General features: G+C 35.8%; 1 protein-coding gene across 2 annotated transcripts in view; it reads left to right on the forward strand.

Annotated features, from left to right (window-relative positions):
• The window catches only part of alpha-Cat (catenin alpha), a 119,017-nt gene that overhangs the window by 87,008 nt on the left and 5,403 nt on the right, over positions 1-26,606 (forward strand). Inside the window, exons 7-9 of one of the 2 annotated variants that reach the window (XM_041777540.2) lie at positions 1,801-1,873; positions 19,578-19,645; positions 19,700-19,881. In XM_041777540.2, the coding sequence (XP_041633474.1) occupies positions 1,801-1,873; positions 19,578-19,645; positions 19,700-19,881 (323 nt within the window). Of the gene's footprint in view, positions 1-1,800; positions 1,874-19,577; positions 19,646-19,699; positions 19,882-26,606 lie in introns of those variants that run through there. The other variant, XM_041777541.2, reaches the window with a different exon arrangement.

The raw sequence follows: 26,606 nt of genomic DNA on the forward strand, positions 1-26,606 counted from the left end.
TTGCATAATTTTTGGGATATGGCTATTTTATATTATTTCAGAATTTTGGTAAAAATTTTATGAAAATCGGACGACTATATTTTATAGCTGCCATAGGAACGATAGGAAAATGAATAGGAAAAAAATTATAACTTCATTGTTTTTCAACGTATTTTTATCTACTTCTTTTATTATTTTAGAATTTTTGTAAACATTTTATGAAAATCGGACAACTATATCATACCATATAAACGATCGGTAGATGTAGAGAAAATGTAAAGCTGGGAATGTAAAACTGTAACTGTCAAACTGTAAACATAAGAAGTATAGGTAAAATGTAATGAAACTCTGTTTTGTGAGTGTTTTCAGTATTATAATCTATAATATAAAAATCAAAACCAATCTGCAAGGGTATACAAACTTCGGTGTGCCGAAGTTAGCTTCCTTTCTTGTTTTATTTTAGCGTTCTCATCGCCCCTGTTAATGAGTGCCACGATTAGATGTCGTTTGGTCATCTTATTGTGTGATGGGAGGGGGATGGGGGAGATGTACGCTCTCCAGGTCCAAAACTGTGTCGACTGTAGCACTTGTGCGGCTCTGTTGCAATGTGGTGGTGGCAGTAGCTTTACAATTGATATGACTTGTTGTCGTCATACTAGTGGTGTGACCGCTGGCGACACGCAGAGACTATTGCTCCGCTTCGTACCCGCCAGTGGTAGCAGTCACGCCACCCACCAACGTTTGGGCTGACCATGCCAGCCCCGGTTTATTTCTCTAACCCTCTCATACTGGTGTATTTTTCAGGGGAACCACTTATTAGCGTCTTAAGCCTTCCGCCAGAAATCTGCAACCATGCCTAATGGTTCATTCCTTCTGCTTTTTAGAAATTTATACGGAGCAAGCAGCAATGCATTACCCGTTGCCCAGCCGGCGCCCTCGTGGATGGTTCAGCTGGAGGATTTTATCTTAAAAACTTGTGTAGAAACGGACAATAGGTCGAACGGACGGACAATGGCTAGATCGACTCTGCTGATGACGCTGATTAATAATATATATAATTTATAGGGTCGGAAATGTCTCTTTCACTGCGTTGCAAACTTCTGACTGAAATTATAATACCCTGCAAGGGTATAAAAATAATCACTATTTACGGTCCCAGCTCCTAGTAATGCAGCGCTTTTCTGTTCTCTCTTTTCGGCACTTTCTTATCTCGTTAAAGCTGTCGGGTTTTTTTTTTACGGCCAAAACTACATTTGTAAGCTCATGAGAGTTTGTTTATATTTTGAAACCAAAATTTCATATAGGCAGTCTCCAGCTCCGAATAAATTTGTATAGAACAAACGATATAAACACGGCTTATATTAATCTAACCTATTCGTGCGTTATTAAATATAAACCAAAGGGTGGCATATTCGTTGTCTTCCCTACAACAAAACTTTTTTATATTTTTATTTTGTGAATTATAGGGACTTTAGTGTGAATGTCTTGGATGAGGTATTCAAGGAAGCGGCAGTGTATATATGAAATTTCAATTAAAAATGTTAAATTTATTTTTCGACTTAAACTTTAAGCACTCTCGCTTAAATTTTGGCTTTTGCTAATATGGGATGGGTTAAGGAGGAAGGCTTTCCACTTTGAAAGTCTTTTCCACCCTTCCATTACTGTAATAAGAACGATAAACAAAATACAAAATAGGGAGGGAAGTCACAGAAAACTCTTATTTAAAGGATATACCATCAATACTATTCAGCATTTTGCTATTATAAATAATTTAAATATAAAAAAAAATTATTTTCGCAAAACCTTCTTTACACCTTTTAGAGCTCAGAAGACCTGGACACTGATACTGAATTCGAGCCTGTAGAGGATTTGACTTTGGAAACACGAAGTCGATGTAAGTAGAATAATATAATTGAATTGCTTCTATTCGTGAGAATATTGTAATAAGTTCCACTTAAAGCAACACCAGTGAAGGAGACCTTTCCGACCCTATAAAGTATGTATATATATTCTTGATCAGCATCAACAGCCGAGTCGATCTAGCCATGTCCGTCTGTCCGTCTGTCCGTTTCTACGCAAACTAGTCCCTCAGTTTTAAAGCTATATCATATAGCTGCCATACAAATGTTCGATAAATTTTTAGAAAAAAAATTATAACTTGGCTGTTTTTCAAAATTTTTGCATCATTTATGGATATGGCCATTTTAAATTATTCCACAATTTTGGTAAAAATTTTATGAAAATCGGACTACTAGTCGAAGGCCACCGCAGCCAGTGCTCGGTAATCTAACATTGTATGCTAAGCTTAATTTGTTAAATAAATAAATAATATCTTATAGCTGTCGGAAAATTAATAGGAAAAAAATTATAACTTCGTTGTTTTTCAACATATTCTTATCTTCTTTTAGAAATGAGCTTCTTTTATTATTTCAGAATTTTGGTAAAAATTTTATGCAAATCGGACAACTATATACAGTTGCCATATAAACGATCGGTAAATGTAGAGCAAATGTAAAGCTGGGAATGTAAAACTGTAACTGTTGAACTGTAAACATAATAAGTATAGGAACAATGTAATGGAACTCTGTTTTGTGAGTGTTTTCAGTATTATAATCTATAATATAAACATCAAAACCAATCTGCAAGGGTATACAAACTTCGGCGTGCCGAAGTTAGCTTCCTTTCTTGTGTTATTTACAATTTAATATAAACAAAAAGTCGATTTTTTCGAATAAAATCGTCATTTTGGCTTCTTAATTCTACCATTAAACGACCTTTGCTCAACTTATTCGGTATTCGGTAATTCCATTATAAACAAAACTTTACAAAAAAAAAAAAAAAAAAAAAAAAAATGGAAGGAAAAACAAGCTATGCGTCTATCTAAAAACCATATTGGCCAATATTATTCAGCTATTTTTAAGGGGGATATACATGTAAGCGGTCAAAATTTGGCCATTTTTCGTGAATTTTTTTTATAAGAAATAGTCAAGCAATCGTCGTTAAACTTTGGATATAGTTAAAAGTAGAATCAGAGATGATAAAAAAAATTTGTTATAAACTATATTTTACAAAATGGCGGAATTATGGAACATATTCCGTAGCGCCTCGAGCTTTGCGTTGCCGTGCTATGGACACGATAGAGCTCGTAATTCCTGTCCAAAATCCGTAAACTTAATTTTTATACCCTTGCAGGGTATTATAATTTCAGTCAGAAGTTTGCAACGCAGTGAAGGAGACGTTTCCGACCCTATAAAGTATATATATTCTTGATCAGCATCAACAGCCGAGTCGATCTAGCCATGTCCGTCTGTCCGTCCGTCTGTCCGTCTGTCCGTCTGTCCGTCTGTCCGTTTCTACGCAAACTAGTCCCTCAGTTTTAAAGCTATCTGAATGAAACTTTGCATATAGTCTTCTATATACTCTCACTGCTATATATGTCGGAACGAGCCGGATCGGACGACTATATCATATAGCTGCCATACAAATGTTCGATAAATTTTTAGAAAAAAAATTATAACTTTGCTGTTTTTTTAAATTTTTGCACCATTTTTTAGATATGGCCATTTTATATTATTTCTGAATTTTGGTAAAAATTTTATGAAAATCGGACGACTATATCTTATAGCTGCCATAGAAACGATACGGAAAAATAATAGGAAAAAAATTATAACTTCGTTGTTTTTCAACGTATTTTCATCTACTCTAAGATATAAGCTTATTTTATTATTCTAAAATTTTGGTATAAATTTCATGAAAATCGGACAACTATATCATATAGCTGCCATAGGAGCGATCGGTAGATGTAGAGAAAATGTAAAGGTGTGAATGTAAAACTGTAACTGTCAAACTGTAAACATAATAAGTATAGGTAAAATGTAATGAAATAATATCTGCAAGGGTATACAAACTTCGGCGTGCCGAAGTTAGCTTCCTTTCTTGTTTTGTATTCATTACACCTGTATCTTCTATTTGAACCTAAAAAACCAAAAAGAAATCAAGACAAAAAAATTAAATTTTGATTTGAAGGAAAAAATGCCATTTTCAGGTGATCAGTTTTCACTTCCCACCCTCTTAAAAAAATGATACTACTCAGTTTTATAACAACCATTTAGGTTCAAATAGAAGATAATTTTATGCTGGTCATAATAAAATTTGATTCACTCTGATATGTTACGTAGTTTTTTGTGAATCGTGTCCATAGCATAGGTAAAAATGCAAAATTTTAAAGCTGAGAAAAAGACGTTTAAAGTTTTTGATGCGCCCGCGTTAACACTTGATTTGAGGCACTTAGAGTTCGAATTCGATAATAAAACTTACACAGTATATTTTTTAAGTAATAAACTTTTTTTTTTTGCCAAAAAATTTTGGTTTACATGTATATCCCCCCTTAAGTCCGTTTCGTTTATCTTGGAGCACATTTTTAATAAGTATGTTATGTTATATTGTGTAACATATTCAAGATTACTTCTGAATGTCTGTTATTCTGTACCATCTTTTGCCCGTGACTTAACATCAGGACGCCTTAGTTTGCAATTGGATTACTAAGGGGGGTAGTAAGATATCTAATTGTTTTGTTATTTTTAATTATAAATGCCCATTATTAAGTTATGAAAAGTTGAACTGAAGTCGTTTTTGTTTCTATGTATGAGCATTCAAAAGTTTATAGCTTTCTCCTGGAAAGTGCCATTTGGAAAATCGGTTCACATAACTCTTCTTCTTCTTCTTAAATTATTCACATAACGTCCTTAATTAAATCTACCGGAACTCACGTCAGGCTTGATTAATTTTTTTATTTTATAATATTTTAACTTTTTGCAAAGTATCGTATTAATTTTTAGTCAGAAAACAAGGTTTTACCATCAAGATTTTTACTAAAAAAAACGACCTTGGGACATTTTAACTAAAGCAATAAATTTTTTGATATTGGATTATTCTGTGGACAGTTAGAATGGAATTTGTTTGGGGCATTCTAGAGATTCCTTATACATACTATACTTTCAAATATTTTTTAATACATACTGTAGCATAGAAATTTTCAAATGTGTTATTGTACGCCGGATCGTACGATTAAGAATATATCAAGGCGGGAACACGGACGTGTTTACATCGAAATAAGATTCAAAAATTCAGAACTTTGTATTTTTCCTGCGAAACTAACATAGTTCTGCAACGATTATATATGAGAAGACACTAATTTGCACTATTAAAATTGTTTTTAACAACTAAAAAGCTGGTTTAACGCTGTGCATTTTGTTATTGTCGTTATTCGTTTACGTTTAAACACATACATATCAACACAAAGCGTGCGCATAGAACACTCAAAACAACGACACTATGAATTCGGTGGCAAAGCGATTCAGGAAGGAGACTTAGCTCGACCAGGACGGATCCCGGCCCTCTGATGCCCAGTTGTTGCAGAAATTCGACCTGAAATTCGAAGACCTAAGCGATAAACGCGTCGAGGCGCTCGAGGCCAGACTAGTGGCTACTTGCAATGCGCAGGCAGAGGAATGCGCTGCCAAGGAGTCCCACAAATGGATGGGGAGAAGCTGAGGGCACTTTTCACGCACTCTGCTTCTCACGCGAGTTAACTCCTCCGCCCAAAATACGCATTATTTGTCGTGTGCGACCAAAATTACCCTCACAGTCAATGGTTGATCCGATAATTATTATAAAGTTGGTCTACGTAAGCGATAAAGCGATGCTCTTACGTGCAGTGACTCCACTCCGGCGAAATAACAAAACGCAACTAGCTTAAAGCTCGGCGAGGGGAGATATATGTGAAGGAACGAGTAGGTGCAGAGGCTAGGTGTTTGCAAAGCTTTGGCGATTTGGATCATCTGGAGTTGGAGTTGGGGCTCGGTAATGAGTCCCTTACTTTAGAAGCTTCAAGTGTTGGAGCTTTACAAAATATTTATTTTCGCGCCTAAACGAAATTTTAATTTTCAATGAATTTTTTATTTGATAAGTTAAGCAATATTTAAAATCAGTCGTTATAATAGGAAGCTTATTTTCAGAGACGGGCACGAAATCTAACGGTTGGGTAGCAGCTCGGCCAGAAAAAAGAAACAACAACAACCCTCAGCGTCGTGACGCGTCGCAGCCACGCGCCACACAGAATGTGCGAGCAGAGAAAATACACTGACAAAAACTAATCAAATCAAGCACTGCATCAGATCCAAATAATTAATTTTTGTATAGAAATATCTCAAGTGTGAAGCTTTCAATATCTTCAGCCATTTTTGCGTGCATTTATGTCCGCCTAAGAAAAACGACTGCAAAAGAAATTCAAACGTTTTTTCTTTAGTGCAGAAGTATACGTCAGCCGCGCAGTTCCCTTTATTGTGCTTGTTTTTGGTCCGATGTGCTAGTTCGGTTGCTCGATTTTTTGTTGTTGCTCACTCGAGATCGAGGCGATGTGCTTGCCTACCTGTGCCAAAAGTCAGTGTCGTTGTTTTTGTAAATCTTCACGGTTCGCTGATTGCGAGAACCGAAGGTCTGGCACGACTTGCTGGCGCCTCCGAAAAAAGATAACGGTGTGAGCAGTGCGAGCAAATTGAGCCACGGCGTGCCCATCTCTGCTTATATTTATTGTAACAGTCTTTAAATTTAGAATAATTTTTGATAAAATGCGGAGCTAATAATTTTTAATTTATTAATATAACATGGAAGACAACAAAACAAGAAAGGAAGCTAACTTCGGCACGCCGAAGTTTGAATACCCTTGCAGATTGGTTTAGATGTTTATATTATAGATTTAAATGCTGAAAACAGTCACAAAACAGAGTTTCATTACATTTTACCTATACTTATTATGTTTACAGTTTGACAGTTACAGTTTTACATTTCCAGTTTTACATTTTCTCTACATCTACCGATCGGTTTATATGGCAGCTATATGATATAGTTGTCCGATTTTTATGAAATTTATACCATATTTCTAGAATAATAAAAAAAGCTTATATCTCAGAGTAAATAAACATACGTTGAAAAACAACGACTCTATAATTTTTTTTCCTATTTATTTCTTGACCGTTCCTATGGCAGCTATATCATATAGTCATCCGATTTTCATATAATTTTTACCAAAATTCTGAAATAATATAAAATGGCCATATCTAAAAAATGGTGCAAAAATGTTGAAAAACAGCCAAGTTATAATTTTTTTTCTACAAATATATATAACATTTGTATGGCAGCTATATGATATAGTCGTCCGATCCGGCCCGTTCCGACATATATAGCAGTGAGAGCATATAGAAGACTATATGCAAAGTTTCATTCGGATAGCTTTAAAACTGAGGGACTAGTTTGCGTAGAAACAGACAGACAGACAGACAGACAGACAGACAGACAGACAGACAGACAGACAGACAGACAGACGGACAGACGGACAGACGGACAGACAGACAGACGGACAGGCGGACATGGCTAGATCGACTCGGCTGTTGATGCTGATCAAGAATATATATACTTTATAGGGTCGGAAACGTCTCCTTCACTGCGTTGCAAACTTCTGACTGAAATTATAATACCCTGCAAGGGTATAATAATGCAAAAAGACAAAATAGCCGTGCGTTACGGCGCATTCTCAAAAAGCAGAGATCTGGTCTAACAATTTTTAAATTTAGAATATTTTTTTATAAAATGCGTGTGGAGCTAATAATTTATAATTCATTAATATAACGTGGAAGTCAACATAAATGAAAATAGACAAAATAGCCGTGCGTTACTGAGCATTCTCGGAAAGCAGAGATCTGGTCTAAAAATTTAAAGACTGCCTGAAAAAAATAATTAAATTTCTTTATCAAATCAGAAATGTAACTTCTATGTATATCTAAAATATGGTTTTTCCCGAATATCTGTGATGTCTTAGATGAATGTGACGGCTTTAACTTGTATCGTTCTGATCGTGAAAGTCTTGGTGGAGGGGTTGTTATGTACTAGGCAGAGCTCGCACAAAACGGTCAACCGTTTTGATCATTCGAATTCTTTCGGAGAGAGAAACAACCAAATAGTCTGAAAAGGGTCTCTCTCGCAGATGTTCTCGCTTCTTTGCTTTGTTTGCGATTCCGGTTAACTGTAACGGGAGATCGCAAATACAAAGCTTTCGGGAAACGAAGCGGCATAGAAACTACTCGCTCGCTTCTGAGTCGAAAAGAGTGCCTGAGAGAGAGGGAGAGGGATGAAGCACTCGTTTGAATTCATGCGTACGAAAATTTTAAAATAAATTCTGAAAACAATTTAATCACAAAATAATAAAGAAATAAATTCAAGTTTGAGTTAAATGGTTATTTATTTTATTTATTATTTATTTTAATCAATAGCGTACACTTAAATTACGAATTAAGTTTTACAACTAACAATGAATTTATATTTTCTTTGCTGAGTGAAGAGCGCTTGTCGCTTAAAATATAATTTAAGGCCGAGAACGCTCTCTCAACCGACACCTGGGTAGCTGGTGAGGCTAATACCACCTTCGCAAGTTCTGCGAGTTGGGGCGCCTTAAATTTTAATTCACACAGAAATTCCTTTATCGGACTTTTTAGAGGCAATCGGCCATAAGTTATTAGATAATTGTCTATTTCTGTACATATTTTTTCCAGTTTATCATTGTTATTTACTTTTTGTTTCGGTGGTATAGACTGTATATCATCTAAGAGATCGTCCAATAGTGTTATCTCCTCTGAAGGCTCCAAACTAGATGCTGGGGAAACTTCAACTGCTTCAGAAATTATACTAAGATTTGGCTTAAGAGAAATAAAATGCATATATTAATTAGTAATTAACAAATATTTTTTTTTAGTTACACATAATTTTTTTTTAGTTAAACTAATTTTTTTTAGTTAAACATAATTTTTTTTTTGTTAAACATATATAACTACACTTATTAATCTATTGGACGACACTTCTGTAAAATTTGGCTATAAAAGTAATTATGAAAGTATCTTACCTTACTTGATTTAAATTTAAAATATGAAATGCAATTTTTTTTTAATTTTGGTTAGCTATCGACTTTTGCGGCTCTGTCAGAATCAAATTAATTCTGGGGTCCATATAGATCGCTGCTAACAATGCTTCATTGTCTAACAACTTACTTGCACGAATCTTCAGTTGAGCCAATAATAATTTTGTTAGGTAGTTGTTAAAAGTCGCTATAAGCTAGTTGCTCCTGTTGCAGTTTTAGGGTGGCTTCATATGCATCTTTAAACGCTGATATATACTGCTCAACCCAGATCCAGTCAACGTCTATGTCGATAGTTGTTTGAGTTTCAATAAATTCTTTCAACTCGAATAATTTTGACAGCATCATGTAAGTGGAGTTCCACCTGGTGGTAACATCAAGAGTAGGAATTGGTTTGTTGCTGTCCATTAAGGTACGCCTGCAACAATTAAAATTCGTTTTGCCATATATGATATAAATTTACATATATAAAAGAACAAAATTAATACCTGTACTTTCCGGTGCGCAAGACTTTACTCAAACGGCGGCAAACACCAACTATTTCGGCTATCTCGCTTTGCTTGTTGACGTCATACACGCACAATTGCAAAGTATGTGCTGCACATCGGACAAGTTGCACATTTGGAAACGTCATAGACCCAAGCAATTCCATATAATGTTCGCTGTTATCATCATGGGGAAAATAATCCTCCTCAATGGATTCATCGTTAAGCAGCTCAATGGCTTTAACCATATTTTTGCCGTTGTCTGATGTAATGCTAAAATATGTACATACATAAATACATATTTAATTATTTACGCGGAGACTGATGACACAACGCTTACCTAAAAATCTGATCGACTTCGATACCATTATCCTGAATAGTCTCAAGTTTTTTATTTTTTATATATAGTCCAGTGTGCGCCTCAGACAATTGTATTTGTTTTCACGACGATATCCGTTGTTGTTGAGGTCGAATGAATAAATTGTAAATTTATTCCCAATATGGATTTTTCCAATCTTGTTGCCACATCTATTTTTAGGGATATAAGTTTACGTTTTACACAAGCCCTTATGTTTTCTTTAATGGCTAGCTCTGTTTCGCAAACGTGCTCCATTATATTTCTCGATGTGATTGGAGACATTTTCAGCGAATCATATATGGGGTTTAAAATTCTGCGGAACCCCTTGTCATCCAAAAGTAAAAACGGCCTGCCGCCATCGGTAACTATATTTACAATAATCGTTATTTTTTTCTTTTTCGCATTCCTTTGCACACCGATGTATTCATGTTCTTCAGTTAACGAGTCAAATGCTTCCCGATGTTTTGTTTGTAAATGTCTTTTCATATTTGTTGCATGGCGTCCAGATAGTTCTAATTTATACACATTGCATTTTGAAATATTTGTTGCTTTATCAAACGCAAAGAGTCTTTTCGCCGCTAACCGGTTACGTAACCTTAATGTTGAGACCTTTTTGGGAATCGGGACTCAACCCTGCGAGCTCTGGTACTAGGGATGCAAAAAGGCGATACATCGATGTATTTTTTCCAACATCGATGTTTTTGCATCTCTCGGAAGGATTTCACAATTCAACAAATGCGGAGCAAGGCAGCATTGGACAATGAGCAAAAGCTGTAGTTTTTGAGATGCGCAGAACATTTGTGTAAACGTGGAACCGCCTGTCAATACAAAACACTCTTCAGATAAATTCATCAGATCTGATGAAACAAAACGTCCAGTTCGGCAATCTCACGCAGTGCGCTTTGAAAAGCAAAGAAAGAGCATTCAGAAAAGCTAGCCCAATTTCAAAAGACAAACAATCTGGCTTTAAACCTAAGGGTGTAAATATGCTTTTGTTTTTTAAAAACAAAACCAATGGCCAACTAAAAATCTTTAATTTTATTTTGTAAATAATTGCTCTGCTTACTGATTCAAACTGATTTTTTGGTACCGGTATGATGATCGGAACTGATTGTGCAGAAAAAGAACGATCAAGTCCAACGATTCAAAAGAGCTCAGGCTTCACTCATGTTGCGCCTGATTTGATTGTAAATGAAGCAATCAGATCGAGAATTGCCTTGCGTGTGAAAAAATGTTTAGTACATATGTGTACATATATAAACATTTAAGTGTTTTAAAGGAAACAAGTTGCGATGCAACTAACTGATACAAATTACTTCATTTATCTCTTTATAATTTACTCGTATAACTAAAATTTACGAATGCAGAAAGAAACTTAATATTTAATGCTTATAATTAATAAACAGTTTCCTTAAAATATTATGGTTCTCCATAATTATTTTATTTAGGCAACAGATTAAACTGCAAGTAATTATGCACGTGCGCCGAGATTCTGCTAAATTTCGTCAGACTGAACCGAACCACTCGGTATGAGCAAATCAAAACCGGTGTGACCGAACGGTATGATTGCGATCGGCCTGAATGGAAGCAGAAGTCTCGATCATTCTTTGTTGCGTTGCGCGTACGATAAAAAAAAATCATTCCGAACCAAGTCAAGAGTGATCGGAACTGAATGTTCGCTTCAATCACGCTCGCTAACGATCATTCAATTTTGTTGATGCAAAGTTTTGCGTCACAAAAAATCCGAGTCAATGATCGGGTATGATCGAAAAAGTGTTGATCGTTGCAGCTCTATAGATCGATATCGATGTTGAAAACATTGATGTACTCACTATCGATATTTTTGCATCACTACAATGTACATATGTGAACAAAAAATTGAGGTCAAACTTTTTATGTAAACATCCTGCTTTTAGTTCTGTGGAATATAAATTTGTAAAAATTAAATATAAGTTGCAACAGACTGCAAAAATGCGGATTGGGTGCGCATATCGGCCTAATTGTCGGACCAACTACGATAAGATTTCATGTATCCTAGCTGATTTATCACCAAAATATGCAGATTTTATTCTTGCAGGAGACTTGAACAGTAATTTAATAAGAGAATCACATCTTACAAATAATATGGAGTCGCTAGGGTTAAATGTCTCCTACGCATTTTTGCAACACTCGCAGCTCATTGTTTGATTTGTTCTTTGTGACTAATACTGACAGAGTTGTTTTATATAACCAGCTAATCCTCCCGTCTTTTTCGAAACATGATCTCATCTTTCTGACATACGCAATTGACCTTGTATAACATGACAATACCATAGCTTCTATGGACTTTAGAAATATAAATTATGAGCATTTAAATGTAGCATTTAACTGCTGTAATTGGGATATAGTCCATCCCAATACTCACAGAAGTCGACGATCAGGTAAAGTACTTTCAGGATAATATATGTAACTTGTATAACAGCTGCGTTCCTGTTCGTAGTAATGAACTAAATAAAAAATTTATAAAATGCTCAGTACCTGAAGTTCTTGACAATCAATACTTACAACTTGCACCTGAAATCGTCTGTTATAATAGTTTTAGGTTTGTGACCGTTTATAAATCAACTTAACATTCAGAGTGATGCGACTGGACTTGACGACATTAATCCGAAATATATCATATATTTAAAAAAGCATTAACAACCTCGACTTTTCCAGACTGCTGGAAAATGGGAAAGATTATTCCGATTCCGAAATCAAATAATGTCTACCGGACCTATATATACAGCTGTGTTCACTGAAATAGCAGTGCGACAGAGGAACAACTTCAAAACGTTTTTTTGTACTTATTCCTTTTTGCAAGCTGATCTATTGCACATTGTTTTTGTAAAATGGAACCTAAAGATAAGAATCGAGAAAAAATTCCGTTAGATTTGCTCTATTTTTATGTTTTATTGATATTTTTTCACATATGCAGCTCTTTTTAGCCGATCACTGAAATAGCAGTATTTAATTTTCTTTCGCAAAAAGTGCCGAAATTTCTTTTAATTTTGTACAAAATGAGTTTAATTACGGTCGTTATTATAGTTTATACTATAATACACCTTTACAACGCAAAAAAAATTATTTTCGTGGGCGCAGGACCTCACTGCTCCATGAGAGAAAGGTATCAGATAACTTAGCCTAGAAAGAAGGGCAAAACATGTAAAGAGACTCCAAATCTTTCAAATTGTTATTTTAGAATAGTTTATAAATCATAAAATATGAACCGATCCAAAAAAACCGAGGTACGATTCGCAAAACCACAGTTGTACAGGCTCGACGCGTACTTCGCTTCAGCAAAGCACGTCCTTTTGCATCCTCTAGGGATATATGAGCGGGAATTGGCATGGGAATCAGTCATGGGACCATTCGCCGGGGATTTATTGAATAAATTTTAGATTCGCGAAGTCCATGGAAAATGTCACTGCTTGGTTACAGGCATATCAAGGCCAGATCCGAGTTCGCCAATAGCCACTTGAACTGCCACTATTCAAATGGCGTAATATCCTTTGGACAAATGACTCCAAACTGGTTTTATTTGGTGGAATAGGACAAGACAATATGTCCGTCGACCTCCAAATACAAAGTACCACCCAAACCATACGCTGAAGACAGTAAAACATGGTGGCCTAAAAATCATGGTTTGGGTATACTTTTCATACAACGTTGTAGGTCCCGTATATATGATCGGTGGGATCAAAAACCATTATGTTTATGTTTAAATATTAAAAACTGTCTTGCAGCCGTATACTGAGGAAAATATGCCATTAATTTGGACGTTTTAGCAGTACAGTGACCCTAATCATACCATCATCAAGGTGGCCAAGGAGTGGGTTCTTAATGAAAAAGTGGATGCAATGCCATTGCCTGCACAGTCCCCGGATATAAATCCGATCGAAAACTTATGGGGGACATCGAGGGCTACGTATTAAAGAAGTTTCCGACTTCTAGGCCACAGCTTTGGCAATTTGTGCAGTAGGAATGAGGCCATATTCCCCTCAAGCGTTGCTAAGACTTGGTGGACTCCTTGCCACCCAGGTATGAGGCTATGATAGCTTCTAAAGGCTATTTAACAAAATATTAGATCATAGTCAATTAGAATTTAAGAAGAAATAGGTTTCTTATACGATATTTTTAAATTTATGAAGAATTTTAGTTTTTCACTGCTATTTCAATGATCGGCATAATATAGACCTTTTTTGTTGTTATTAGCTATATCTTCTATAAGGTTTATGTTACCTAAATTAAATGATTGTGGTATTGTTAATAATTAAATACACTAAGCCTTTATGAAAAAAAATTTTATGAAAATAGTGTTTGTAATAGTATTTTCCAATCTTAAACGTGCAGGTCGTGGGGCACTGCTATTTCCGTGAACACAGCTGTATATAAATTAGAAAATATAATGGCAAAACAAATAAATAAATTTTCGTTGACAATGAAATGCTAAGTAATAATCAGTCTGGATTTAGGAAAGGTCGAAGCTATACTACAGCTATTTTAAAAATTACTGACGGCATAAACAAATGGACGATAACAATGTTAGATTTTTAGTTTTACTGGACTATAGCAAGGCCTTTGACACTGTAAACCATAATATTCTATGTTCAAAGTTACGTGATATGTATATATGCGGCTGTCCGGTAGGGAGATGCCGGTAGTTCCGCCAGAATATGAGTTATGCGTTCGGACTCGAAAGTCATCCACGAGAGAATGCCTTTGGACTCGAAAGTCAGCTCAGCGAAGTTTGTTGGACTCGAAAGTCAGCTCGGAGAAGTTCGGACTCGAAAGTCAGCAGAGAGATTCTAACAACGATTTATGAATACCTGGGTCCCAAAAAGTGACTTCGCTGCTAACTACTGGGGAGGTTAACTCGACCAAATCGCAGTCGACTGCTAAGTAGTTTCTCCAGGGCCGTAGCCCGCTTTATACAGGCCGTGGCGAGGCTTCAGTGCGGCCAGAGTCCTTTGCGGGATTTGCCCGAATAGTGTGCCAGCCGTTCGGTCCCGTGTGACCCTCTGCTTGCGATCAGTGGCGCGCGCGCGCATTCAATTTACATCTTTTCATAATGTTGCCAATCCATTTTCCTATATCGCTAATCGTCTCTATTTTATTCTAGTTCTTAAAATATTATATATTTGAGCATTGCAAAGGCAATAGGAAAAATATTTGGAATGCTGAGAGCATTGTATGTGTCTAAGGAATGTCTGCCAATAAATGTTCGTATGTTAGTAGCAAAAACATGTTTAGTTCCGTGTTTATTTTATGGATTAGAAGTTTTTTCAAATTGTGATTCGATTGGAACATGTGTCGGGTTATGCCTATAAAATTTTTGACGTAAAATTTAGTGGATGGATAAAGATGAGAATATTGACATTTCTTCACAAATTAATATATAAGAAAGAACCAGCATACCTATTTGAAAAATTAACATTAACTGCTTCTAGAAGACTATACAATCTAATTTGTATAAGGCCCAGAGCTGACATTCGAAAGACAATTTTTCATTAATGCTATTAGATTATGGAATCAGCTACCCAACAACATTAAAAATATTAGAAATGCTACGCAATTTAAAGATAAGGTACTCTCACAAATTAAAATAGCCCCATAAATTAAAATAAATTACAGCGACTTAGGATACGGATTAGGATTAAGTTAAATTAATTACATTAATATACAAATAACACAGGTACACAGCCAAAAATTTCCACGAACCATTTCAAGTTTTCCCTGATATTTGGGTGCTCCTGAGTAAAAGTAAAATACAAAATTATTTTCCATCACCTACAGGTTCCGCGGTATACCTAAAAATACAAAAAACCTATACTTTTGGTAGGACCTACTCTCAATACATCACGGCACTACTAAAAAATAGTCCCAATCGTGAACCATTGCCCATGTCTTTGGAATTCGACGCCAAAGTTGAAACTCCCAAAATTTTCAACATTTCTGTGATGAAAAAACAATTCTGAGAATTAAATCTTATATGGAACTAATTTTAAATATTCATTGAATCTATTGTTCATTGTATTCTTTAATTTCGGTTTAAAGCGTTTTCATGAGGACATTTTATTGGATTTATTAAACGAATAAAACAGCTTTTTTGGTTTTATTATCTACTCCTATTTGCTGTCAAATTTCAAATAAGTCAAGGCAATCTATAAAATAGTAGTAGATATGTATCTTTTTATATATAATATACATTTTTTCTTTTTGACTAAACTTTAATATGTAAGGATTATCGCTGGCTACTAAGCTGTCTTAAAAATGTTATGTTCGGAAGACCTTTTTATTTAATATGAAACTAAATTTATATTATATATAAAAAGAAACATATCTACTACTATTTTATTATTATTTTCAGTTAGCGAAGACTCTGAGATCTTTCAGTTAGCGGAGACCCTGAGATCTTCCAATTAGCGGAGACCCTGAGATCTTCCAGTAAGCGAAGACCCTGAGATCTTACAGTTAGAGGAGACCCTATGATCTTTCAGTTAGCGGAGACCCTGAGATCTTCCAGTTTGCGGAGACCCTGATATCTTCCAGTTAGCGAGAAGTGTGTGTAGGTCCTAAGGTCTTCCAATATCGAGAAGGGTGCGAAAGCCCTAAGGTCTTCCAATTTCGAGAAGTTTGTGGAGGCCCTAAGGTCTGCCAAATATCGAGAAGGTTGTAGAGGCCCTAAGGTCTACCAATATAGAGACGTTTGTGGAGGCCCTAAGGTCTACCAGATATCAATTAGTTTGTCGAGGCCCTAAGGGTTCCAATATCAAGAAGTTTGTGGAGGCGCTAAGGTCCTCCCATATCGAGAAGTTTGTGGAGACCCTAAGGTCTGTCAAATATCGTGGAGTTTGTGGAGGCCCTAAGGTCTACCAAATATCGTGAAGTGTGTGGAGGCCCTAAGGTCTACCAAAATAGAGACGTATTTGGAGGCCCTATGGTCTACTAATATATTGAGACGTATGTGGAGGTCCTAAGGTCTACCAATATTGAGACGTAAGATATGGTCGGGGTCCGACTATTACACCACTTTAACAAAATATCTTACTTAACCTCCTATCCGATCCAGGGGATGACTTCTTGGTTGGTTCCTTACCGCTGCTCCTCCGGAGTACTTGTCCGATCGCCGGCCGAAACTGAAAGAGCCTGGGGCTCGTCTTATATAGGGCCCTGGAGATGTTAAGTGTGACCAAAGCATGGGAGAAAATTTCCATTTAGTATGGACAAATCCTTTTTGGGCCAGTGTGACCCTTAGCGCATGACCCTGGCACGCGCGCGCATTCAATTGAAATATATTCCAACTTCATTATTTTTTATTGTTTCTAGTATACTCCCTATTCTATATTTTACATATCTATTTGTGCACGTCTGCATGTCACAATCTTATGCGCAAAATTTTTTTTAAGCTTAAGGGGTGACATCTGATTAACCGGGAAAAAAAAATCTGATTTTCTGGAATTTTTTTTGCCAAATGAAAAAGCCAATCGAAAATTTTTAAAGTAGATTTTATAATATTAGATGTAAAGTACAAAATAATTTTTTTTTTAATAAATTGAAAACAAAATGGCGGATGGACATAATTTCTTCCTAGAACAAAAAATCTAGTTTTGTTAGTTTCTATACATCAACAGGTATCGACACCCGTACGATTTTTTCGATATATTGATTTTTTGCAAAATGGTGAGTGATTAAAAAAATTTTTAATTTTCACGAAAAAAAACGTCACAAAATTGTTGATGAAAAAAAAGTAAGCAAAAAAATTCTACGTGTGTCAATAGACAAAGGAATTTTGAATATACTGTCAAAATTTCAGATCGATCGGTTAAGATTTGTTTGAGTTATGTTTCCGGCCAACTCAAAAAAAGTGGTTTTAAGAAAAACGCGTTTAAAGTTTTAAAATCTTATATAAATACATGTGAGGCATCGCCGCAGAATGGAATATTTCGACACTTAGACACTTTTGCCGGACTCTATCTTTTGGTATGTTATTTTTAAGAACCTAAAAAATTGTTTAGGCGAAAAAAAATTTTCGATTTTTTAAAAAAGTTACTCAGATGTCCCCCCTTAAGCTTTCTGACCAAATTTAGTTGAACTCATTGTGACTAACGCACTAATTTATAAGTTGTAGCGTTTGGAAGGCAAGTAAAATCAAATCAAATGTTAAGACAATCCGCCACAATAATTTTTTTGTAAATTTTTTTTATTTTTTATTTTAAAGGCTCACTATCTTAAGAATATTATGTCCAAGTTTTGCATCGATTATAGAAAAATTGGCGAAGTTATGCAGAGTTGAACGAAGGTCGGTTGGTGCTCAATGCATGCGAATCACAAAGTGTAAAACGCTTTCCTGAAAAATGCAATTTTTATTATCGGTGTACACGATAACTCAAAATATACTTAACCAATCGGTTTAAAATTTGGAACTTAACTTCTTTGGGTAATTCTACAGGTACTGATGTCGACCTTTCTTTAATTTTTAATTTTCTTACATTTTTTATTTAAAAAATTAACTACAATTTTTAGTCAAAAATCTGGGTTGTTACTTCCAATTTTTATAAAAACTCGGGAACAAAAATTTTAAAAATAAAAACGCCCCGTGAATACCTCGGGACACGTATCCCTTAACGAATGAGGTATAATTTTTTTTAGATCGGATGATTCTGTGGACATTTAAGATGTAAGCCAGCTTTTTTTGGAGGCGACTCGGGAGATTCCCGTTTCGCAACAATAATTTTTTGAAAAGTGGCCCGTTTTGCACCGAATTAACCTTACCCCCCAGTGTAAGGACTTTGATTTAAGGGGGGTCTTCTCATTCAAAAGCCGTTTTTTGGACCCTTTTTAAAAAAATTCTTATTTGAAAACGCAAAGAATAATTAAAAACTTTTTTTATTTATTGTATTCAAAAATGTTCAAAGTAACTATAAAAGTTGTTCTTGCCTCGATACGAGGGTTGTTCAAAGAGTAATGAGACTTCAAACTTGGTGGTCGAAAAAAAAGGTGTCGTCCTGGCGGCCACGATTCAGGGTCTCCAGAGCGTCCGAAATGAAAAATAAAAACGGGGTTATAATCAGAATAAATGTCATTTTCGGCTGACGGAACAGATTTTTTTTAAAAATTTTTAAAACAAAATGGCGGCTATTCAAAAAAAAAAAATCGATTTCGGGCGTTTTTTTTGTAGTTTAGTGTAAAAAAAAATAGAAAAAAAATTTAAAAAAAAAACTGTTCCGTCAGCCGAAAATGGTGACAATTCTGCGTCGATTCCACTTTGTTTCATGAAAATCGGTTCAGTTGAACTGGAGATATCATGGCCGCCAGTTCGAAAAACGTGGTTTCGAGATAAACGCGTTTGAAGTTTGAAAAAAGCTCATTTTGCATAGATCTTGCTTCACAAAAAAGGCTGTATCTTCTAAAGTATTTCGAATTTCCTTTTTTCCTTTTGGGGACATATACACACCATCCCAAGCTATAAATAAATGCAAAAAAAAAAAATCGAAAAAAAAAAGTTGCCCAATGAGAAGACCCCCTTAACTGAAGGTACATTTAAATTTTTTTTTATCTTTTTTTAAATTACCGCAGAGTTTTTAAAATAATGATACCGCTCTAACAACAGCATAGGATTGTTCACTAATAAAGAACTATAGAAATTATAATCATTTTAATTCGCATGGAAGGAAAGCGGGTTCTAGTGTTAAGCTGCTATAACACACATAAGCATTGCTAATCATTACAAACGTTTGTTTAATTAATTTCATATATGTTTTATTTTCAGCAAGTGCTCATACTGGTGATCAAACAGTTGATGAATATCCGGATATTAGCGGTATATGTACAGCTAGGGTGAGTGACGGTATAAATGCAAAACCATATCAATACCAACACATTTTTTTTTAGGAAGCAATGCGAAAAATGACAGAAGAGGACAAGCAGAAAATTGCTCAGCAGGTTGAATTGTTCCGCAGAGAGAAACTTACGTTTGATTCTGAAGTAGCTAAATGGGATGATACCGGAAATGACATCATATTTTTAGCCAAACATATGTGTATGATTATGATGGAGATGACTGATTTTACCAGGTAAAATTATAAAATTATTTTAGCTATTTTATTTATTTATTTAACAATTGACAGTTCAAACTATACATATGTACATATATAAATATAATATGTATATATATAATCTATCTAGAGTTAAATAAATATACTGGTATGTTCTGATCGGGTTAAAGGAGCTTGGTATAACCACTTTTATTCGAATATCTACTAGTTGCGAATGTAGGAGCCTTTCGAGGTTTTAATTGTATTAAAAATCATCACATGTGCTGTTAGGCCTGTATATTTCTCTACTGTTGCAAGCACCCTCAATAGCATACTTGATAATACTCTGTCTGGTCGATGCGGAAAAAGAATTGCTCTCGAGTTCAAATCGACCGATGTATCTGTGGCTTGGTCATCAGGAAATCATGTTTAAATATCAATTTCGTGAAGGTTTTTGCAAACTGCATGTTGATTCAGCTTGGGAAAGTGTCAAAATTTAATAATAAAATGGATCCAATTTATCCCTAGGATCCAGATGGTAATACAAGTAGTAGTTGGTTATTTATTTTGTATTCCCTTGCAGGGTATTATAATTTCATAAGTTTGCAACGCAATGACGGAGACCTTTCCGACCCTATAAAGTATATATGTATGTCCGTCTGTCCGTCTACTCTTACTTCTTCAGGGTGCGCCATCTTTTATGTCGGTATGTAAACATTGAATATCTTTGAAAATAAACAACTGATTTTCAAGTATGAGATATTTTTATTTAATTTGGTTCTTTAGGATTTCTGCAGACTAATTTTTGAAAACAATATCAATCAAGTGACCGATTTTGTGTACTGTACCCTTTTGTAATGTACCCTTTTTGCTGCATTTCCATTACATTTCTAGCATCTCAGGTAGTATAGCGTAATTTCTGCACGAATATTAGCCATAATCTCGTCAATGGTTTGAGGCTTACTAACATAAACAAATATCCCCAAAAAAAGAAGTCCGGAGGTGTGAAATCTGGAAATCTGGGCCCAATCAGCTTAGCCTTTTTTTATTTTTTTAATTTAATTTATTGGTAAATAAATTCCTAACGCTACAAGTTAAAAACTTATAAATTAGTGCGATAGTCACAACGGGTCAAATGTTAAAATTTTCATATCTGTTTTAAAACTACACAAGATTGAAATACATGTATATCTTATTCTAACAATTTGAATGTCCTTATGTTATAATTGAACATTTATTTTATTATGTCTATTTTATGTTTTCATTTCTATAAAGCTTTATTAAATTACTCTTAAATTGCGGTGTGCTTCTTATTGATTTTAAATTTTGAGGAAGTTCATTCCACAAGCGAATAGTGTGAATAAAAAAGTGGCGTTCAGAAGACGAAAGATTATGACGAAAATTAATGAGATTATTGGTTCTGGCTGATGTTCCAAATTTTAGTTTTTCAAATAGATAACTGGGCTCTCTGGTATTTATTACCTTATGCAAAAGAATTAGATTTCTGGTATTGCTCCAAATTTTAAAGTTAAATCCGTATATGCTATTGGCCATTGCCGTAATGGGATCACCTCGTTTAATATTGAATATGTATCTTGCTATGTTGTTAAATGCAACATTTAATTTGTGTTGGAAGGCAGCATCACAGTTCACGAAAATTTCTATCCCATAACTTAGAGAAGGTATGAGATACGCCTTTGCAATCATAAGCCGCATATCAGCCGATAGATATTTTTGTGTCATGTAGAGTTGCCTAAGTAAGCCGTATATTTTTGCCGGATACCCTTATGACATGTGCACTCCATGAAAGGTCATTAGTCATGGTAATACCTACATTAACAACTTGCTCAACATACTCAATACAGCCATTATTAATACAAAGACTAGGAAGATTTGGAATATTTGACGATCTTTTACTAACAATTAAACATTTACATTTTGACGGATTAAGGGAGAGTCCATTCATGTTTGCCCACTTACTAATATTTGACAATTCAAGGTTACATACATCTACACAGTCAAAAATTCTAGCAACAGGACAACTAACATACATTTGAACATCGTCAGCATACATATGAAGATTACCATTGGTTAATACACTCGGGAGGTCATTCACGTACATAGAAAACAGTAGTGGACCAAGAACAGAGCCTTGAGGTACACCTCGCGTCAAGATCATATCGTCAGATGGTCCAGTGTCAGTGATCACAGTTTGCGATCTGCCATATAAATATGACGAAATTAATTTAACAGCAGTGTCCGCGAATGAGAAGAACTTTAACCGTGTCAAAGGCTTTTCTAAAGTCCAAAAGAGTTAATAACGTCACATGTTTGTCATCAAGTTTTTGTCTAATGCTCTCTGTTATATCTATTATTGCAGTGGTACAGCTTCTAAATTGTCTAAAGCCAGATTGGTTATTGCACATTAGGGTGTTTTGTCTCAGAAACCAGTTGATCTGTTTGGCCAATAGTTGCTCAAAGACTTTGGATAAAAATGGCAGTATGGATATCGGCCTATATTCGCCGTTAGTTTTTGGGACAGGAACAATTTTGGCTGATTTCCAGCAGGTAGGGAAACTAAACATAGTCAAAACGGAATTGAACACATATGTTATTTTGTCTAAAATCTTTGGCAACATAATTTTTATAAATTTGGGATGAACAACAGCACTCGATTTTACAGAAAGGACTGATTCTAGAACGTCACACGGCGAAACACACATAAAACTAAAGCTATTATCACAGATATTATTCACAGTCATGTCCAAATAAGGGTTAGTCAATGTTTCAGGTACGTTTGATGCAGGAATTTTCTGTTGAGATCATTGGGGTCTATGTCTAATTTGCTATAGTGGTTTGATTTTCCTATTCCCAACATTTTAAGTTCTCTCCATTTTTGTTTCATTGTCATTGTACTGGTAAATTTTTGAGCGAAATAATTGCTCTTTGCATTGGCAATCATCAAGTTAGCAGTCATTCTCAAAGACTTAAATTCGTCATAGTAACTTGCAATTTTGTATCTTTTCCAGCGTCTATAGGCAATATCGTACATTGAGTCAATGCAGTACGTTAAATAATGCAGTTGGGAGTTAACGTCACTAAAATTGTACATAGGGTTCCAATCATAAGTATCCAATTCATGACTTAGAAGTTCAAAGTCAATGTTCCTAAAGTCCCTATAGAAAATTGTGTGGTCAGTACAGTTAGGGTTAAATTCGTACGTCATATATATTAGGTCATGTTTTGAGAAAGCCGGCACTGAGATCTGGTCATAGAGAAGAATTCTGTCTGTATTGCTGACAAAGAAGACATCTAGGAGTGTATTTGAATTCGTCGTAAAATGTGTTGGTAGAGTCTTATTTACTAGTTGTAGTCCAAGACTTTCCATTTCAGAGTTTAATTGTCGTTCCCTTAGCATATTACTATTCAGGTCCCCAGTTATTAAAACGTCAGTGTATTCGGAACATAAAGAAGATACCTCGTCAATAAATTCACTACAGTCAATCGTTCTGTGTGACCTGTAGACACATCCAAGGAGCATATTCGATGAGTTTCCACGCCCATGTACTTCCAGGAAAAGATATTCTATTGAACTGCCAGAGGGTTGTTTGATTACTATTTTGGTTTTTAAAGTTTTCCTAATATAGATGGCATGCCAGCATGCCCCTCGCGGTCAGATCTATAAAGGTCATAACCTTCACATTCAACTAGGACATCACTAAGTTGAGGGACAAACCAAGTTATAGTTAAGGCATATACGCAACCCTTCTTTTTGTTTTGCAAGAACCCTAATTATTGCACTACTACTCGCTCTGGATGCTGTTAAATCAAAGCTATTAAATTAAAATAATAAATTAAACACACCCGCAATTTAAGAACTATAAAATAATTACAAAAAAAGAATTCTATTAAACTGATCTCTCTTAAAGAACTTAGCCTATTAAACCGACATAAGAGACAAATACTAACGAAAAAGAGTTCCCTCTCTTAGTTGCTCTTCAGCATTTCCAGCAGACGAGATATCCAGAGATAGCGATGTATTAGCTTGTAGGTCGTGGAGCTTCTGCATGCTAGCATGCAATTCTGCATGCTATTATCTCTGCGTCGGCTCCCTCGTATTGGGTGACATGGACGACCGCCCGTCGTGTAAACACCCAGCGCATGGCCTCTTTGAAGATAGCGTAGTTCTCTCTTGAAAGCTGCTCTTTTAAGTAGAGGGCTGCCGGGGAATTGATACCCAAAAGTTTTAGGTTTAGTGGCTGCTTAAATTCTTTTCGGTATGCACCAGCCGCACGCAGCATCGCGGCCTTATCTCGCACGTGTTCAAATTTAATAATAATGGCCGGATCCACAGCTGGATTAGATCTCCGCGGCTTTATCCGGAAAATATCGCGGATCTTAGGCGGTGGCGTGAGTTTCAGGCTGAAGCATAGGGAGTTAATCAAAGTTTTTAAATTTTCGCCTTCACCATAGGGGACTCCGTGGACTCGCAAGTCTGCCGCGATGCAGGCGTTAGCCTGAGTAGCCACCTGAGCCTCCACTTCTCCGAGACGCCCATCCAAATGTTGAGCCTCCTGAGCAGAGGCCTCCAGCTGCAACAACCGCTTCTTCAGCTGCTCCACACCGGCGACTTCTCTTTCCAGCGGAGCACCCTTTGAGTGAGTTTTTCAATGGTCTCACTCATCACATTTACCTTTTCGCCCAGCTCTTGTAGTATGCGGCTTTCGGATGTTTGAACCGCATCAGTTATTGTGGCTGATATACTGGCTGTTTGTTCGGCTAGCTTGTTTTCGATGATGTCCAGTAATTTAGGACACGGCGCATCAGAGGGTCGATCCTTCTTTAAGTCCGTGGACGTAGCTTCACGCTGGCGCTTGGGTGCTGGAGCCATTTGTTTGTGTGCGTGCGACGGATTATTTGTCTTCTGTGTTCTTCCTTGCCCACTTCTGTTTGAGTGTTTTATGTTTCGTTCGCTTGTTACTTGGCGCGCAAACAAAAATTATTTTTGCACTTTTAATTATTTTTATAGTGTTTTTTAAAGTGTTTTTCAATCGGTTCAAATAAAAAACGGAGTGATTTTTGGAATTAAATGTATTTTCCACCACAATAAGTGAGATTACAAAGGATTTTAATTATTTTCACGGAGCGGTCTCTGACTTTTGAGTCAAAAAAAAATTAAGGACTATTTTCAATGTAAAGCGTCACTATTTCAGCGCGTTCTTTTGGAGTCAAGCGATCCATGATTAAAATTCTGCTGAAGTGAGCTTTTCTACACTGGTCTACTCAAGTTAATTGGTTCACTAATGACAAAGTTATTCGATATTTAAATACCGACATAAAAGATGGCGCACCCTGTATATACTCTTACTGCTATATATGTCGGAACGGGCCGGATCGGACGACTATATCATATACATAGCTGCCATACAAATGTTCGATAAATTTTAAGATATAACTTATAACATGGCTGTTTTTCAACATTTTTGCACCATTTTTGAGATATGGCCAATTTATATTATTTCAGATTTTCGGTTTGCCATATAAACGATCGGGAAATTAATCAAAAAATTTTAACTTCGTTGCTTTTCAACGTACAGCTGTGTTCACTGAAATAGCAGTGCGACAGAGGAACAACTTCAAAACCTTTTTTTTGTACATATTCCTTTTTGCAAGCTGATCTATTGCACATTGTTTTCGTAAAATGGAACATAAAGATAAGAATCGAGAAAAAATTCCGTTAGGTTTGCTCTATTTTTATGTTTTATTGATATTTTTTCACATATACAGCAGTTTTGGCCGATCACTGAAATAGCAGTTTTTAATTTTCTTTCGCAAAAAGTGCCGAAATTTCTTTTAATTTTGTACAAAATGAGTTACACCTTTACAACGCAAAAAAAATTATTTTAGTGGGCGCAGGACCTCACTGCTCCATGAGAGAAAGGTATCAGATAACTTAGCCTAGAAAGAAGGGCAAAGCATGTAAAGAGTCTCTAAATCTTTCAAATTGTTCTTTTAAAATAGTTTATAAGTCATAAAATATGAACCGAACACAAAAAAAAGCGAGGTACGATTCGCAAAACCACAATTGTACAGGCTCGACGCGTACTTCGCTTCAGCAAAGCTCGTCCTTTTTGCATCTTCTAGGGATATATGAGCGGGAATTGGCATGGGAATCAGTCATGGGACCATTCGCCGGGGACTTATTGAATAAATTTTAGATTCTCGAAGTCCATGGAAAATGTCACTGCTTGGTTAAAGGCATATCAAGGCCAGATTGGAGTTCGCCAATAGCCACTTGAACTGCCACTATTGAAATGGCGTAATATCCTTTGGACAAATGACTACAAACTGGTTTTATTTGGTGGAATAGGACAAGACAATATGTCCGTCGACCTCCAAATAGATAGTATCCTCCAAACCATACGCTGAAAACAGTAATGCACGGTGGCCTAAAAATCATGGTATGGGTATACTTTTCATACAACGTTGTAGGTCCCGTATATATGATCTGTGGGATCAAAGACCATTATGTTTATATCCAAATATTAAAAACTGTCTTGCAGCCGTATCCTGAGGAAAATATGCCATTAATTTGGACATTTCAGCAGTACAGTGACCCTAATCAAACCATCAAGGTGGCTAAGGAGTGGGTTCTTAATGAAAAAGTGGATGCAATGCCATGGCCTGCACAGTCCCCGGATATAAATCCGATCGAAAACTTATGGGGGACATCAAGGGCTACGTATTAAAGAAGTTTCCGACTT

Source organism: Drosophila kikkawai, chromosome 3R (genome assembly GCF_030179895.1).
Source record: "Drosophila kikkawai strain 14028-0561.14 chromosome 3R, DkikHiC1v2, whole genome shotgun sequence".
Taxonomy (NCBI): domain Eukaryota; kingdom Metazoa; phylum Arthropoda; class Insecta; order Diptera; family Drosophilidae; genus Drosophila; species Drosophila kikkawai.